Raw genomic sequence first — 16,897 nt, 5'->3', positions numbered from 1 at the left:
ATGGCCTATGAGTCGCTCCCACAGTTACTGCTTATCAGCTGTAACTAAATACCAAGGTCCCCCCAAACGGGTGGAGGGTGAACTGAACTGAAACCACGGAGAAAGGATAATTGATCTCCACTGCATGCAGTTACACAATGCCGTTTTAAGGACCGATTTCTTCTATTATTTGGGTTTAAAGTGCCCCGGGGTGACTCGGGATGGGTGCAGAAAACCATGACAAGCAGCCCTAAGCATTTATGTGACAATAAGAACACTTGTCCTTAACTTGTAGGTAACATTTGAGATGGACCATCCCAACGTCTGCATATTTTTGCCTATTCTTTATTACACATCATCGGTTTCGCTGTGCACAAACAAACGGCATGTGCTCTGGCTTGGGGTTCTTTGAGGGTAATGTCATAGCACAGTATGGTGAAACAAAATGAGAAGGAGTTGATAAACATGGAGAACAACAGTGTTCACTTCTAAAGCTAAATTGCGCCCTTTGCGGTTTTCTGAAATGGCAATGATTCTACTGCAGTCATCACGTAGGCTGTGTCCAATTAGAACTTGACTTTTTGTAGGAAATGTAAAATGATCATGTTTGAAAGCGAAGGCGGGGAAGGCATTTCTTTGGGGATGAGCAGCACATCGCAAGACGGCAACTTATGGTGCTGCCAGAAGGCCAGTTTAGGTCACAAAGTGATCATCCAAGGAGAGCAATTTAGCACATTTATACTAGAACATCTGCTGATGCCTGCTGTAGTCCTTGTTAGTAGTCCACTGTGTCCAGGGTTAATGGTGAGACGAATCCACTCAACTCACTCATAGGTTGTTCTGGTAATGCAAGTGTTTACACAGTAATATTCAGTAAAATATTTTTTTCTTTGAGTCATACAAGACCAGTCTTACAGTCTTATTGGTGTGCTCTAGCAGTTTATCTGAACTGGACTTTTTAAAAAGCAGACTTCGGATTTCAGGACTGCTTAACCAGAGGAAGTCCTGTCAAAGAGCAGCTGCTTGGAACAAGAAGCAACCCCTAACCCAGTGCACCCTCCCACCCCACCCCCAAAAACTCACCATTACCACCTCACCACCCCCGAAAACCCCCCTACCTCCACCACACCACCCCTACCATCACTGTCACTAAACCACCATCTCCCCACTACTGCAGAACCCACCTCCTTCCCCAACAAACAAACATTCACCAGCATCACCTTTCAACTCCCGCCTCTGCCAATCTTAACACATCGCCCCTCCCCCTCCCACTGCTTCCCTCACCCCACCCCCACTGCCTCAATGCCTCTTTATCCTAATGACCTCCATGCAACTGTGACCCTGTGTAGGGGGATTTAAAACTCCACTCAGGCCTGTATATAAACGCCTGGACACACCGAGCCGACCGTCGGCCGCGGGCTGTAGTTGGGCCTCCTTTGAGCGCCGGTGGCCTAATGTCGCCCGTAGTTTCGGCGGTGTGTCCCACACCGCTGGTGCCGGCCAGATCTTATCAGCAGCTTTTCAACTGAGTCGGCATGTTGAGGAGAGCTCTCTGATTCGCTGCTCAGCTCACCAATCCAGTGCAGGAGAAACGAAACGGAAGTGAGCGAGGCAAGCAAACGACACTTCAAAGAGGAAAAGCTACACGCTCTTCAGAATGAATGGAGTACAGGAAGCAAAACGTAGGAAAAAGAAAGCGTAAAATGTGTGGCCTTATAACACTGGTGACAAGAAGCGATCGGTCTCCTGGTATGGAGAGTCATTTCCTCTCACGCATGCGCAGAATGCACATAGCTGTCGGCCGTCAGCTGTAGCCTAGTCTTTCCTGTGCGTTCCAGCTCCATTTTATACGGGCAGCTGGAGGCAACGCAAAGCGGTTTGACCGTCGGCCTTGGTTGTTGCTATTTCTTTGTTGGCTCCGTGTGTCCCTTCTGCAGACCTGGAATTTCTCTATTCCAGACCAAAGGTAAATGTCCATAAATGCCAGGATCGAGTGAAATGATCAAAGGCGTCTGTCTGTTCTCACCTATGCGTGTCCTCTACTCTCAGTTCTTTGACTGCCATTTGGAAAATGCATTTCTGGCTCTGCTCTGATATTATTCTTGGCTCAAAAAAAGAACTTGACTACAGCAAACTCCCACATAAGGCTCCCGCATATGTGACCTACCAGATTATCCAACGGCCTCATTTTTGTTAATGCCAATTTCAAATCATGATTTACAGTCTGTTGAAGTGGTAGCCTTTATGCAAATACAGTACATTAACATAGCACTTGGTGCAGACTGACTACTGCACCTCCCTTGCAGCAAGAATTTCTTTGATCGCATCTAAAAATCTTTCATTTCGTTTTACTAATTGCAGAAATCCGAAATCCGCAATTTCCAAATGGTACAATAATTCACTATGAATATACTGTGATGGCCAGCAATCTTTTGGCAGTTTGTTGCATTTCATGTAGACTAATTCTGAACCATTTCTGCTGAATTCAGACAATTTATTTTATTTTATTTATTGTTGTCTAATATTCATACGATTGCAATTTCCAAAGTGAAATAAATCCTATTGAAATCCATCTCAAACTATTTTGCTCATACAGTACAAAAGCTTTTTCTAAACCATTCTTTTAACAAATTAATTTTTGCATATTCAAGTTTTGAAATGTGTGCCAGCGACCACACCGGTTTATCCAACCTTTCAAATTTTCGAGTGGGGTCCCATTAAGGTGGCTTTCGCAGGATTTGAGTGCATTGTCAGTTTAAATTTTAACTCCAGGCGCTTGCAGTGGTGAAATGTGAGACGAGCGTTTCTGGGGTCTCCGCAGATGCCGACAAGCGTATCAAGGTGGCCCAGCCGGTGGTGGAGATGGACGGAGACGAGATGACCCGCATCATCTGGGAGTTCATCAAGGAGAAGGTGAGGAGAGGGGGGTAGGGCTGCTGAGCAGGGCTAAAGTGGCCAGAGTGATGTTTGGGGGTGGGAGTGAGCAGGACCCATACAGAGGGGGTGGGGGTGGTGAAGCTGAAGTGAGAGTGGGACTGGGAGAGGTTAGAGTGGAGGATGGGACTTTCGGCAGAAGAGTGGTGGATGGGGGTAGGGAGAAGAATGAGGGGATTTGTGGAGTGGGAGGTCAGTGCTGGGAGCGCGCCGCCATCTTGCACGTTTATACGTACAACACGAAGGCTGAACTTTTTGTGTAGTTTCTCTCTCCTGCTTGCTGAACAACTTGAAATTAGCCAGCGAACACAGACCTATTAACACTGACACTGTGCTCTGGGTAGTCGTCCTGTGTGCAGTGCAGTCCATAAGTATTTGGACAGTTGTACAATTCATGTCCTTTTGGCTCTGTGCTCCAGCACATTGGAAGTGACAGGCAGAGACATAGACATAGACATAGACATAGACATAGACATAGACAGGCATAGACATAGACATAAAATGAACTGTTTGGAACATCATTAAGAAGAAAGGGCACTGGTGAGATTAGCAAACGTAATGGGACTTGTAGACGTGCCTCAAAGAGCCCACAGAGCTCTGGAAAAAGGTCTTGTGGACAGATGAGACCAAGACTTCACTTGTATCAGAGTGATGGTGATGGCAAGAGCAAACCTGTGAAACATGGTGGTGGGGGTGTTATAAGTTTGGCATGCATGGCTGCAACAGGTGCTGGCTCACTTGCATTCATTAATTGTGTAACTGCTGACGGCAGTAGCAGAATGAACTCTGAAGTGTACCGAAGCATACCAGCACTCGTAAGGACACTTACTATCGGAATCGAAAGAATACATAAAAAACTCTTGGCACATAGCTAGGCTAGATATCCACACAGGAGGATGGAGAGCTAACCTGAAAGCCGTGGCGTGACGTTAGCTTGCTTTGGTTACGCAAGCTCGCAAGGTACCCTCTGTTCGAATAAAACAAATGTTTAGTTTGTAGTGTTATTTTTTTGGACTGCACGTACCTTGATCTTGGGCTCAAGCCTAATTTATTTATTTATTTCTCTGTTGTGCAGCTGGGCCAGTTTCAGCAACGTTGAGTAATAATAAGTGTTCAATGACAGTGGAGGAAAACACCAGCACTCGCCTTGCTTCATGTTGCTTGTTGGAATTTAGTTCATGTAATTGACCTAAATAGCAAATGTAATGTTAGCATAAATGACAGAACATTGCTCAAAAGGTCGTACACAAATCTACAAAAATATCCAGTAATAAATAGACCAAGAAGTTTTCTTTTCCATTTGGGAAAAAAACAAAAACAAAGATTGATTGGATGATTACTTCAATTTGCCACTAGGACCCTCTAGTGACCAGTGGACATGATCAGTGTGTGGTCACTGTAATCCCAACAACCGTTTATGCTTCAAATTGAATGTACTTTGAAGTTCAAATAATCATTTCTCAATTAACTTGCTCCATTAACTGGGTTAATGCTTGTGTAATGTTTGCTGTTTACCCGGCAGATTACTCTGTAATCGGTAGCCTACTGTATTACTTTTCAAATTGCATGACAAAAAATGTAGCTAACATGCTGTATTACTAGTAAAAGGTATAATATTTAATTTGGCTTGGATTAAGTCCAGTTTCATTGGCCACACATATTCCAGAATTGGGTAGCAAAATGATAGTAATTTTGTCTTTGAATGTGTGGGTGCAATATGTCTTCGTGAGTGAGTGAGTGAGTGAGTGAGTGAGTGAGTGAGTGAGTGAGTGAGTGAGTGAGTGAGTGAGTGAGTGAGTGAGTGAGTGAGTGAGTGAGTGAGTGAGTGAGTGAGTGAGTGAGTGAGTGAGTGAGTGAGTGAGTGAGTGAGTGAGTGAGTGAGTGAGTGAGTGAGTGAGTGAGTGAGTGAGTGAGTGAGTGAGTGAGTGAGTGAGTGAGTTGCAAAGTAACAAATCAGGTCATGCAGCATATGTAGAATTATCCTGCACTGATTAGCCCTACATGAACTTAATTTCTTTGGTGATCTGATTATGTAATCAAGGTTACGTAATCGCATTACAGTAACAGTATTTCATTTCTTCCCAACACTGGTTACTTGGATAAAAATTGTAATTAATCTCAATGGCTAGTTGGTACATGGTAACATTGACCCTGATAAATTATATAAAGTTACTGAATACAAAAGAAAATTAATAAAACAAAAAATATTACCACTTGTTACGGTGAGTTTAGGGACAGCCCAGTCAGTAGACTAGTAACATTTTCACATATATAGGTAGTTAAACATTATCCTAGTTCTTTTTGAATGCAGTAGAGTACACATGGCTGACTGACTATTTTGGGTTGCAGAAGCAAGGCTGTAGCTCAACCAGTGCGATGGAAGTAATGACTGGAATTTCCCTTCATATAAATATACTCAAGGTCCATTTTTCTGTCTATTTCAATTCAACACGCAGCTCTCAGGATCTGAGTGCCAGTTTTTAGCACAGTTGGTCTCCATTGTGGTTACATTCAGCGCGCTCCACTATTCTGCATCCTGTAGTGGGATATACAAGATCAGTCATATTTTTCCGTTTCTTGAGTCATAATCCTTCGGTTCCAAGTGAGTCACACGACTGTTGGTTTTTTGTGTTCCCAGCTCATTCTCTCCAACGTTGACGTGGAGCTGAAGTACTATGACCTGGGTCTCCCGTACCGCGACCAGACCGACGACCAGGTCACCATCGACTCCGCCCTGGCAACCAAGAAGTACAGCGTTGCGGTCAAATGTGCCACCATCACTCCCGATGAAGCCAGAGTGGAAGGTATGTGCCTGCTGCCTGGGGGGGCGGGATGGGGATGGGCTCTGAATTTTAGGTTCCGTTTCTGGTAGTGGGGAGAAAGGGACAGGGTGTTTTGGGAGAAGCACACAAAGCAGTCTTAAGCGCTAGCGTGCTATATAGGCTTTCATAAACTTCAAACAAACCGGTTCTTCCGACGTCTCGTTCAGCTTTTCTGAATTAGCTGAACTAAGAGGTGGGATGAGAAGCTGTTGTCGTCGAGCAGGTTGGGATTTTGTCCCAAGAATTCAGCGACAGCCACACTGTCAACAATAAAAATAAATAAATAAATAAAAATGAACTACGAAAGTACAAAATGACCAGTTTACTTCGGAGTTGAATGCTGCAGTTGTGCACATTGGTATTGCAGGGCCAATATTGGCTCTTATTGGTGAGGTGATCCAAACTGATTCACTGTCCAATCACCGCATGGATTTTGGAATGTCAGTTTTGGAAAGTTAAAGCCCCCCCCTCCCTATCTGAAGCTCTCCAACGTTCCAAGCAGCAGTTCATTTGAAGCATGTGGAAACAACTCGGGGGCACCTTCGGATGATTAATGATTAATGGAAGCAGCCAACAGAATTCTAATTAAACTACAAATTAATCTTCTAAACCCCTAGGCTGGCTGAGCCTGCGACCCCATTAGGAATGCTGTTGGCCAAGAACAGGGAGCTTGCATGCGCTTCATGATCTGACACTGCGTGTGGCCTCTCTTGTTTCCCTAAAGAATTCAAGTTGAAGAAGATGTGGAAAAGCCCCAACGGAACTATAAGGAACATCCTGGGAGGCACGGTCTTCCGCGAGCCGATCATCTGCAAGAACATTCCTCGTCTCGTCCCTGGTTGGACGCAGGCCATCACAATCGGCAGACACGCCTTCGGTGACCAGGTGCGTTTTTCTCCGCTCATTCGAATACGCTACTTTGCGTTTGCTGAAAGTGGATGACTCCCAGTGGGCTTTCCCGTTCGAACCGCCGACTCTTGTTGGGGCGACATGGCTCAGGCAGTAAGAGCGGTCGTCTGGCAGTCGGGGGGTTGTCGGTTCGATCCCCCGCCCGGGCTGTGTCGAAGTGTCCCTGAGCAAGACGCCTAACCCCTAAATGCTCCTGACGAGCTGGTCGGTGCCTTGCACATGGCAGCCAATCGCCGTCGGTGTGTGAGTGTGAGTGTGTGTATGAATGGGTGAATGAGAAGCATCAATTGTACAGCGCTTTGGATAAAGGCGCTTTATAAATGCCACCATTTTGTTGTGTCGTGGTACAGTACAGAGCGACAGACTTCGTGGTGGACAAGCCGGGCAAATTCATGATGGTGTTCACCCCGACGGACGGAAGCCCGGGAAAGGAGTGGGAGGTGTACGACTTCCCGCGGGGGGGCTGCGGGATGGGCATGTACAACACCGATGAGGTGAGCGAGACTCGCCCCCCAAACCTGCAGTTACACAAACACCAAGGTTAAATGTCTTTTCTTTTTCTTTTTTTTTTTCTTTATTTCTCCATGTTCAGATTTTTTTCAACTTTAACCGCGTATAAAAATGTTACATTTATAGAGTAGGTGTTTGTAAGCCATTACTGTGAGAAAGAGAAAAAAATAGTTTTTACTGTGACTAATATCTAATAAAAGAAACTACCAACATCATGGAGAGGAATAAGTATGATTCAGTGGTCTCTCCCAGAAAATTGCTTCAACTCTACAGGCCTTTAATTCATAGGTGGTGGATGTTTTCAAGCTCCTTGTGGCCTGCACTGCAGTAACTGTTGTACCCAACTGCAATTTCTACAATTTCTGGAACCATAGAACCCTAGAACTCAGACTGTAGAAACTGTGACACTTGGAATTTAAATTCTGAACAGTATGATATTTTGTTGAACAAAGGTGTAACACAGTAGCTAGAAAGAGAATTAAATTGTCTGATCACCTGTGAAAATCTTAAATATCACCAGGATAAGCTAAATGTTTTCTATCTGAAGAGAGAATTACCATTTGTCTTCAACACTTGCATTAACTGCTTTGAAATCTCAGTCAGACAATTGATTTGGTTGTCTAGTTCAACAGTCCTGTGACCACGTAGCTAATTCTCAAGCTTTTCACAGTATCCACTGTATCACTTGAAAGTGAAAGCATTTCTTTTTTCTTTTTTTCTTTTTGCTGTAGGCATGGATTCTTTAGATTCTGTACTAGTATGACTACATATACCATATACTTACACATACAAAATTGAAAGTAATCTGAAGGTTTATGTAGTTTTAGAGATGCCAAATTCAAACCAAATTTATATTTGCTATCCAAATGCATGTAAGCAGTTTCCTCCCCCACTGATGTATAGGAAATGCTGAGTTCAGAAATGGTTCACACTGGCTACTTTTAGCTGAGAAGTACATTTAATATAAAATCATGTCACAGTGAAGGGACCATCACAGGAATGTAATTAAATGTTAAAAACTCTGGCAGGTCAAAGTATCTGCTCATCTGAAACCTTTTTGAGTTCGTAAATCTGGACACCGTTCTTCTCACTTGTTTTAACCGTAGGGGCTGTTTCTTTGCCTCATGGAAATGTTGCTTCTAAAAATACCTGCTGGGGATCAGTCACATGACAATCTGATGTCACACTTAGCTATCAACAGTTCATGTTTGAGTTGACAACTAGTAACTGCAAATCCAGGTGGCAACAGAAGTGGGGGGGGGGGTTGGGAATGAGTGGCAGTACTAGAAAGATCACAGCGAGTTAAAATACTGAGTGCAAAAAGGGGGAGAAAGTCTCGGACCTAAGGAGTTAACCCCTTCCCTGCTGAGATGAAATCCTTTTTACAAGATTTCTTTTCATATCTGCAGAACTCTTTGACTTTGACTTGATTCTGTGTTCCGTGTTCTGTGTTCCGTGTTCCACGTGCCTCACTGTGTGTTCCCTCCAGTCCATCAAGGATTCGCCACAGCTGCTTCCAGTACGCCAATCAGAAGAAGTGGCCGTCTACATGAGCACAAGAACACCATCCTGAAGGCCTACGATGGCCGATTCAAGGACATCTTTGAGGACATCTTCAGAAGTATGATTCTGCTGCAGCGCATGGGTGTAGCACAAGCCTAGTCAATCCCTTCTGAGACACAGCAACACTCACTGGGGGGTACCGAACTGTAGACGTGTTCGCCACATTAAGCTCACTCCCACTTGTAGGTACACCTAAAGGCTAAAGCCAGTTCAAAACAAAAAGATTGGAACGTGAATAGTGCAACTGGTGGCTCTGCAACGCTCTAAAACTTGCCAAGTTGAATCACCTGCAATGTGAAGATGTTCTGAGACCGGTGGTTCACAGTGTTGCAACTCTTGGACAGTTTAGCGTAACGGTTTAGCACGTGAACTGGGCTTAAGAGAGGTGAGTTAAGCTCTTCGATGAACTCGAACTGTTTGTAATGGCTCCGGCTAGTGAAGGCAGTAGGTTTTAGCACTGATACACCGGCCAGCAAGTGCAGGTGCGCCAGCGTGACTCCAGAAGCACAGCTGCGAGTTCAGTAAAGGAGGAGGCTGTTTTCGTTACAGAACTCTGGTGCCTATCCTCGCTGCTTCGTCAAGGTTTGACCGTTATCTGTCCGGCTGTGTGCGTGTTTATTTAGCGAATGCCTGACCGCCCGCCTTGCTCTGCAGGAACTACAAACCCGAGTTCGACAAGCTGAAGATATGGTACGAGCACAGGCTGATCGACGACATGGTGGCCCAGGTTCTGAAGTCATCCGGCGCCTTCGTGTGGGCCTGCAAGAACTACGACGGAGACGTGCAGTCGGACATTTTGGCTCAAGGTGAGGGGCGTGCGGACGCGCGGAGGACGACCGCTTCTGGGATCGCTCGACTCGCATTACCGTACCTCCCTCGGATGTCGCCATTCTGTTCATTATTTAGAAATGCGCCATTTGAAACCAAATGAGGTCGCCACCCTTTCTTTGTTCGAAGGAGGCTGAAGCACCCGTTGCCTCTGCTTTTGTGAGACCATACATCATAGTTATGTTTTGTGAACACGGTAGTTGCTTCAGATGCACAGCGACACCGCTCCCATAGAGGGCGCTGGTATGCACACGGATGTCATGACGCGGTGCTTTCTTTGTGGTGGGAGGTTTGACATTGTAGAGCCATTGTATGCTGTCGATTGCAAAATTCCTGGGCGCCAATTCAATAACGTTGTTGCTCATAGCACATGCACTATATTCACGGTTCAAGTCATTCAGGTATTATCAGCACGTGGCTGCACCCATGTAAGGTTCATGTAATCAAAAAGGAATGTTTTCTCGGTTTCATTTTCTCAGTTTCAGCACATGATAAATTGTAATTTGTCACACCACAGATTTATTCCATCCACATCGTGTACTGGCAGCGGGTGTGTCAGTTTTCCATTCCCCTCCAATCAATGTCCTTTCACACATTCTTCCCCCCTCTTCAAAAATTCACCCCAAAAAATGTGTTTCACTCGTGTATGTCCTATCGTGGAAGCTAGTGCTGCTCTTGAGTTTCACTGTGATTTTATTGTTAGTAAGTCTTATGGAATCACAAAATTGTGGGAGCTTCCATTCCCCATCAATGACTGCTTTAAACCTTTAAACTCACTGAGGATGCTTTGTTATGGAAATCAGAATCTCCTGATTGGTTTATATGTGCCTCTGATTTACAGCTCATAGCTTTACCCATTCTGGTCTTACATTACTTGCATTATTAAGCTTTTTATTCAAAGTTGACTTGTTGAAGACTTCATTAGACTAAACATTGGACTAAATGGGGGACAATCCCCCCCGGAGGGCCTTGCTCAAGGGCCCAACAGCTGTGTGGATCTTATCGGGGTCAACCCTTCCAGGTCCCACTCATGTACCTTAGCCAGTAGGCTGCAGGCTGTCTTCATTGGGAGTCGCCCTGTACTGTGTGTTGCTTATGGTGCGGTGGGTGTCCACAGGGTTCGGCTCACTGGGGCTGATGACCTCAGTACTGGTGTGTCCCGACGGCAAGACCATCGAGGCAGAGGCGGCGCACGGAACCGTCACCAGGCACTACCGCGAGCACCAGAAGGTCTGTGTCCTCTGCTCTAGTACAGTACACACACACACACGCGCACACATTTACATTTACATTTTAGTAATTTGGCAGACGCTTTTAATCCAAAGCAACTTACAAGTGCATAGGTTCTACCATAAGTCAAAGCATCACATCCAGAAACTAGCAAAATACACATGAAAACACATATACACACACACACACACATATATATACACACACACGCACTCACACATATACGCACACACACATATATACACACACACGCACTCACACATATATACACCCACACGCGCGCACACACACACACACACACACACACACGCACACACACACATATGTACACGCACACACATATATACACACACACACACACACACACATACGCACACACACATACACGCACACATACATATATACACACACACGCACACACACATATACGCACACACATATACGCACACACACATATACATATACGCACACACATATACGCACACACACATATATACACCCACACACGCGCACACACACACACACACGCACACACACACACATATGTACACGCACACACATATGTACACGCACACACATATGTACACGCACACACACATATACATATACGCACACACATATACGCACACACACATACACACACACACGGGCCGTACAGGACACACACACACAAGGGATGCACGCTTAGTTGTGTTTAAGGCCTGATAAGTCAAAATTAGCAGGTGATTCACCTGCCCAATCACTGAGCAGTTGGCATTCCCTCCCTGCAAAAATCATCGGTAGTGGGTGTATGACTACTTCTGTTCAGCCTCAGGTTTTGTGTGTGTGTGTGTCAGGGTGTCAAAGCTAAACACCTGACGCTGGGCTGCTAAGCAGAACTGCTGTGCTGCAAAACCCCTGAGAACTGCCTTTGTGTGATTCCTTAAGTGGAGCTGAATTAGATCAAAAACCACATGACTGATGATGTATTCTGTCAAAACCCATTTTGGAAAAGGGAAGCTGCGTTTGCTCACCTCTTGCTATTCGTAAAATGGCCCCATCTAGTGGGGAAGTGCTATGTTCAAGGGCTCACCTTGTAGGCCTTATTACAGTTGCCACAGAAATACTACCACACTAAATATGTCACTATATGGGAAATAAACCATTTGAATAATTGAATTTGTTTAAAAAAATTAGTAAATGTCCAGAACATGCGACTTGCAGCAGTTTCACACTGAGAACCTAATTTATTTTAGGCATATAAGCCAGCCAGTCAGCCAGAAAAAGAAATTAATTAAATGTTTGATTAGGTCCTCAGAACACACATGGGAACGGACGGTGATAAGTTTTATAAAGTGGCTTTTAGATGCAGTTGTGTGTAACGGCTCTCTCTCAATGTTTAGGGAAGGCCGACCAGCACCAACCCCATCGCCAGCATCTTCGCCTGGACCCGGGGCCTGGAGCACCGCGGCAAGCTGGACGGGAACCCCGACCTCATCAAGTAATGGAGCCCAGCCTCCCTGCGACACGACAAGCCTCCACGCTCAGTGTTACGACATCAGATGTTTAATGTATTATGTATTTAGCGAGCATAAGACACACGTGGCTTACGGAGGTACTGCAGTCTCAAGCTTCGATGCAGAAAATATCTTCGTTATTTGAGAAGAAATTCGGTTGAATTCATTCAGGTGGATAACCTGACGAAGGCGCTTGCTACTTGCCGAAACGTCGATTCGTTTTAAATAAAGACGCTGTGAGCATCGGAGCTTGAGAGAGCAGCAGCTTTTTGTCCAAAGGACTAAAGAGTCCTAGAAGCACAGAAGTTTATCCATTCGGGTTTCACAATTTGAACCAGTCTAGTAGTGCGTTACCGTCGGCAGATATTTGAACATTGGCAGGCCGTTTTGCGTACGTGCGTGGGCGATGTGAACGAGCCTGGTCTGTGCTGCTGTTCTGCAGGTTCTCTCAGACTCTGGAGAGGGTGTGCGTCGAGACGGTGGAGAGTGGCGTCATGACCAAGGACCTCGCGGGCTGCATCCACGGCCTGGCCAAGTGAGCATCTCAGCCTGCCCGTCATATCTTAACCCTTTCGGTCTCGAGCACAATATGAAGTGGCTCCACCCAAATCACAAGGGGTTTTGGCTTTGGTTGAGAAAATTGAGTTGAGATTTAGTTGGGCCTCAAAATTACAGTCCTTTTGATGGGTTGAAAAGGTATACGGTTGAGGGTGCCTTATGGCAGTCTTGGGACTGGCTGTTCCCCTGGAACCATCAGCAACATTGCATTACATTTACATTAATGGCATTTGGCAGACGCTCTTATCCAGAGCAACGTACAACAAAGTGCAAAGTGCATACCCATAACCAGGGATAAGTGCGCTGAAAGACCCAAGAGGGAAGTACAATTTCACCTGCTACCTGCACAATGAAGATAAGGACTAGGGCCTATTTGATCATCTGAATTATTAATTTATTTTAATCGTAGTTCCGCAACACACAAATGCATGAACAATGTATGAACCGCTTACCTAGCCAAACAATGCTTACCTAGCCAAATAAAAATATCCTAATAGACAAGTAAATATCACAGGTAAAGACAACAATTAGGGTTTACAGGAAGGTAGGGAGGGACAGGGAAAGGTGCAGCTTGAAGAGGTGCGTTTTCAGTCTGTGCTTGAAGATGCCAAGAGATTCTGCTGTTCTGACCTCCACGGGGAGTTTATTCCACCACCGTGGAGCCAGAACAGATGGTAGTCGTGAGCGTGAGGTGGAGGTTCTGAGAGGGGGAGGTGCCAAGCGGCCTGTGGTGGCCGAACGAAGAGGTCCGGCAGGGGTGTAGGGTCTGATGATTTTTTGGAGGTAAGCTGGAGCTGACCCCTTAACTGCTTGGAAGGCTAGCACCAATGTTTTGAATTTGATGCGAGCCATGACAGGCAGTGGAGGGAAGTAAGCAGGGGGGTGACATGCGAGTGTTTGGGAAGGTTGAAGACCAGACGAGCTGCTGCATTCTGGATAAGTTGGAGGGGTCTGATGGCAGACGCTGGGAGGCCAGCCAAGAGGGAGTTGCAGTAGTTCAGGCGGGACAAAACCATCACTTGGACCAGGAGCTGGGTCGAGTAGGGGGTGAGAAAGGGGCGGATTCTCTGGATGTTGTATAGGAAGAACCTGCATGACCAAGTCACCTCCGCAATGTTCTCGGAGAGGGACAGTCTGCTGTCCATCACCACGCCCTTGCACAGGGTGATGGCGCCAGTGAGGTATCCTCTTGGGAAATGGAGAGATCCAGATGGGGAGAGGTAATAGTAGGAATGAATATAATTTCAGTCTTGCCTGGGTTGAGTTTTAGATGGTGGTTGTCCATCCAGCTCTGGATGTCGCTCAGGCAAGCAGAGATATGGGCTGAAACCTGTGTGTCAGATGGTGGGAATGAGATGAAGAGTTGGGTATCGTCCGCATAGCAGTCGTAGGAAAGACCATGTGCAGTGATAACAGGGCCAAGGGAACGAGTGTAAAGGGAGAAAAGAAGCGGGCCAAGGACTGAGCCCTGGGGAACTCCTGTGGCAAGGGGCCGAGGTGTCGATACCGTACCAGCCCAGGAAACCTGGAAGGAGCAGCCAGAGGTAGGACCCGATCCAGTTCAGGGCTGTGCCACAGATCCCCGTTGCTGACAGGGATGATAGGAGGATGGAGTGATCCACAGTGTCAAAGGCAGCAGAGAGATCTAGAAGAATGAGCACAGAGGAGAGGGAGCAACATGGCTGTGCGAGCAGCTTGGTAGAGGCTTGATGTCGATCTTACACCATTGAATAGATGCAGATGGCGGGTGGGAGTGTAACATTGTCATGGTGTGAAACAAAAGGTCCTTTAAAGGAAAGCTTCAAGGCGGGTGGCTCCAGTGTTCTAGGGCTCCCATTTCTGAAGGGGACTCCCTGCTGGGTGATGACATCACGGGCAGGAAGAGGCAGCCATGTCGGCTCTTAGGAGCCATTCCGGCTCCGGGAGCACCTTGTCCCCATAGCCAGCATTTCTGTGAAACTGTGAAAGGGACTCATCCTGTTTGCGCGCATTGAGGCGTAACCCCCCGACTTCTCACTCTCTGTCGCACTTGCAGCTGCAAGCTGAACGAGCACTACGTCAACACCACAGACTTTCTAGACGCCATCAAGAACAACCTGGACAAAGCCCTCGGCAAATGAAGGATGAGACGGAGAGGACCGGAACAGCGCTCTCCATTTTGTACCTCATTTTTAACTTAAATAGGTCAAGATAATCACAATGCACCTTGTATGAAGGGAAATAAGTTTTAATATAGAAGTCTGTACATGCCCTTTAGTTAGTATGGTCAGATAATGAATGATATCAATCCCCCATCCGCTCCCACTCATAATCTTCACTCCAAAGTTATATTTTGTTATGAAGTACTGTACTGTACGTAATTTAATAGTCATGCACCTCAACTTGAAGAAACCATTTCAGAAGATGACTAATAAATACTGTTATTTGATCCTCACCTTTCTGCAATTAAAGTGTATTTCCAAAACAAAGTGGAAACAAAAGTAGGTTACTTTGTTAAAGGTAAATAAATTTATTTACAAATATTGTCAGATACACAACATTTTACATGGAACTCTGCACAGTATATTCACAGAAACGCTGAACAGAAAACAAAAGAACTGAGCTCTAGCCTCAAGTCCAAAAATGCAGCTCCACCACGTCGTGATGGGGAAAAAATGAAAACGGGAGGACTTGCAAAATAAGCTTTTTATTTAACTGCACAATATCAACATTCCAAGAGAAAGAGGCCGTTGGCTGGCGCTTCTTTGTAAAGCTAAGCGAAAGAGAAAACGAGTCTTTCTGTAGCAAAAATATTTGAAATCCACCCCCACTCTAACCCAGCCCAGCCTCATTCTCACTGGGTCTTTGGCCCCTTATAGAATCCAGTGTACTCAGCAGGGGTGCAGTCTCACAGCCAAGGCAGTTAGTGTTCAAGCCTTTACTTTGAGGCAATTCACATTCAGGTTCACCCATGAAAAGAAAAATAATAATAATAATAAAAAGCCCAGTCTGTGGAGACTGATGAGCAACGCTAAGAATTTACTCCTCCACCCTTCCCTCCCCTTTCTCTTCCTGAAAGCCTTTTGATAGAGGAGTGCTGTAAATTAAGTCTCCCATCACCTGCATTGCAGCAGAGGCCCCTGCTCTCCCAGGTACGGTTTTGCAGTATCCTGGCAGCCGCTCCTCCTCTGCAGGGACCCCTCCTATACAGCAGGTGGTGCCAGAGAGCACTCCTTCACATTCTCCCCCCTGGAGATCAGACGGTTCCAAGGTCTGGCACGGCTGAAGTAATTACAAAAGGAAGTAACGGGGTCAGAGCGTAATGCTGCCCCCCTGCCTGTAGGGGGCCACGGGGCACGCAAGGGACCTACGGGAAAACCAGGCAGAGAGCCAGCCATTCAGACGTGTGAACAGTAAAGTTTGACATGGTATAGCTACAGGTTTTTGTAACGGAGTTCAGTAGTTTTTAAGCTCTTTGGTCCATGGAGGTTGTGTGTCAGGACAGTGGACATAAGTGCATATGCAGTACAGTGTCAGGTTTTCTAGAGCCTTTAACAGGGTCTAACACCCACAGTAAAGACACTTTGTTGCTTTGATACAAGGAAACTAGCTGGGCAGAAAAAAAAATGGTTTGACAAATCAACACGTCAAGCTATATGATGTAAGCACACATTCTGCACAGTAAGTTTGATAGAAGAAACATTTTGGCAATTTGTACACAGGAACTCAGTCTTGCTTTACTCCAACACAACTTGAACAATGTGAACTTGGGGAGTAGCACAGAAGAACCACTCACCATAACCCACCCTTAACCAGCATCTAGGTGACATCCAAATGGCTGTTTGACTTCTCTACCCTTTCGGATAGCGCTAAGTTTCAGCAGGCATTGCTGTATAAAGACATATCCTCCTCCACATTTCACAGATAAACAGCTAGCTTTCTTAACTGGGTAATACCAGCTCAGCGGATGGGTTTTTAAAGCCAAGTGTAGGATTCCAGCACCATGGGTAACAGACTGCTTTCTTTAAAATTACCATCTGCATTCTATGGTTTGATTCCAACCAAGATGTCAAACTTGTTGATCGATAT

At 45.7% G+C, this 16,897-nt stretch overlaps 1 protein-coding gene across 1 annotated transcript in view; it reads left to right on the top strand.

Annotated features, from left to right (window-relative positions):
* idh2 (isocitrate dehydrogenase (NADP(+)) 2) overlaps positions 1 to 15,263 on the top strand; it is a 28,510-nt gene extending 13,247 nt beyond the window's left edge. The window contains 8 exon segments of the mRNA XM_061222189.1: positions 3,022 to 3,023; positions 8,644 to 8,710; positions 8,712 to 8,785; positions 9,372 to 9,523; positions 10,663 to 10,775; positions 12,158 to 12,255; positions 12,714 to 12,806; positions 14,865 to 15,263. Coding sequence (XP_061078173.1) covers positions 3,022 to 3,023; positions 8,644 to 8,710; positions 8,712 to 8,785; positions 9,372 to 9,523; positions 10,663 to 10,775; positions 12,158 to 12,255; positions 12,714 to 12,806; positions 14,865 to 14,949 — 684 coding nt within the window. The 3' untranslated portion in view covers positions 14,950 to 15,263.
* The last annotated feature ends 1,634 nt before the right edge of the window (positions 15,264 to 16,897 follow it).

The sequence above is a fragment of the Conger conger genome, chromosome 15, assembly GCF_963514075.1.
Source record: "Conger conger chromosome 15, fConCon1.1, whole genome shotgun sequence".
Lineage (NCBI taxonomy): Eukaryota > Metazoa > Chordata > Actinopteri > Anguilliformes > Congridae > Conger > Conger conger.
The sequence above is the reverse complement of the archived record's forward strand: the minus strand, read 5'-3'. Positions and strand labels throughout refer to the sequence as shown.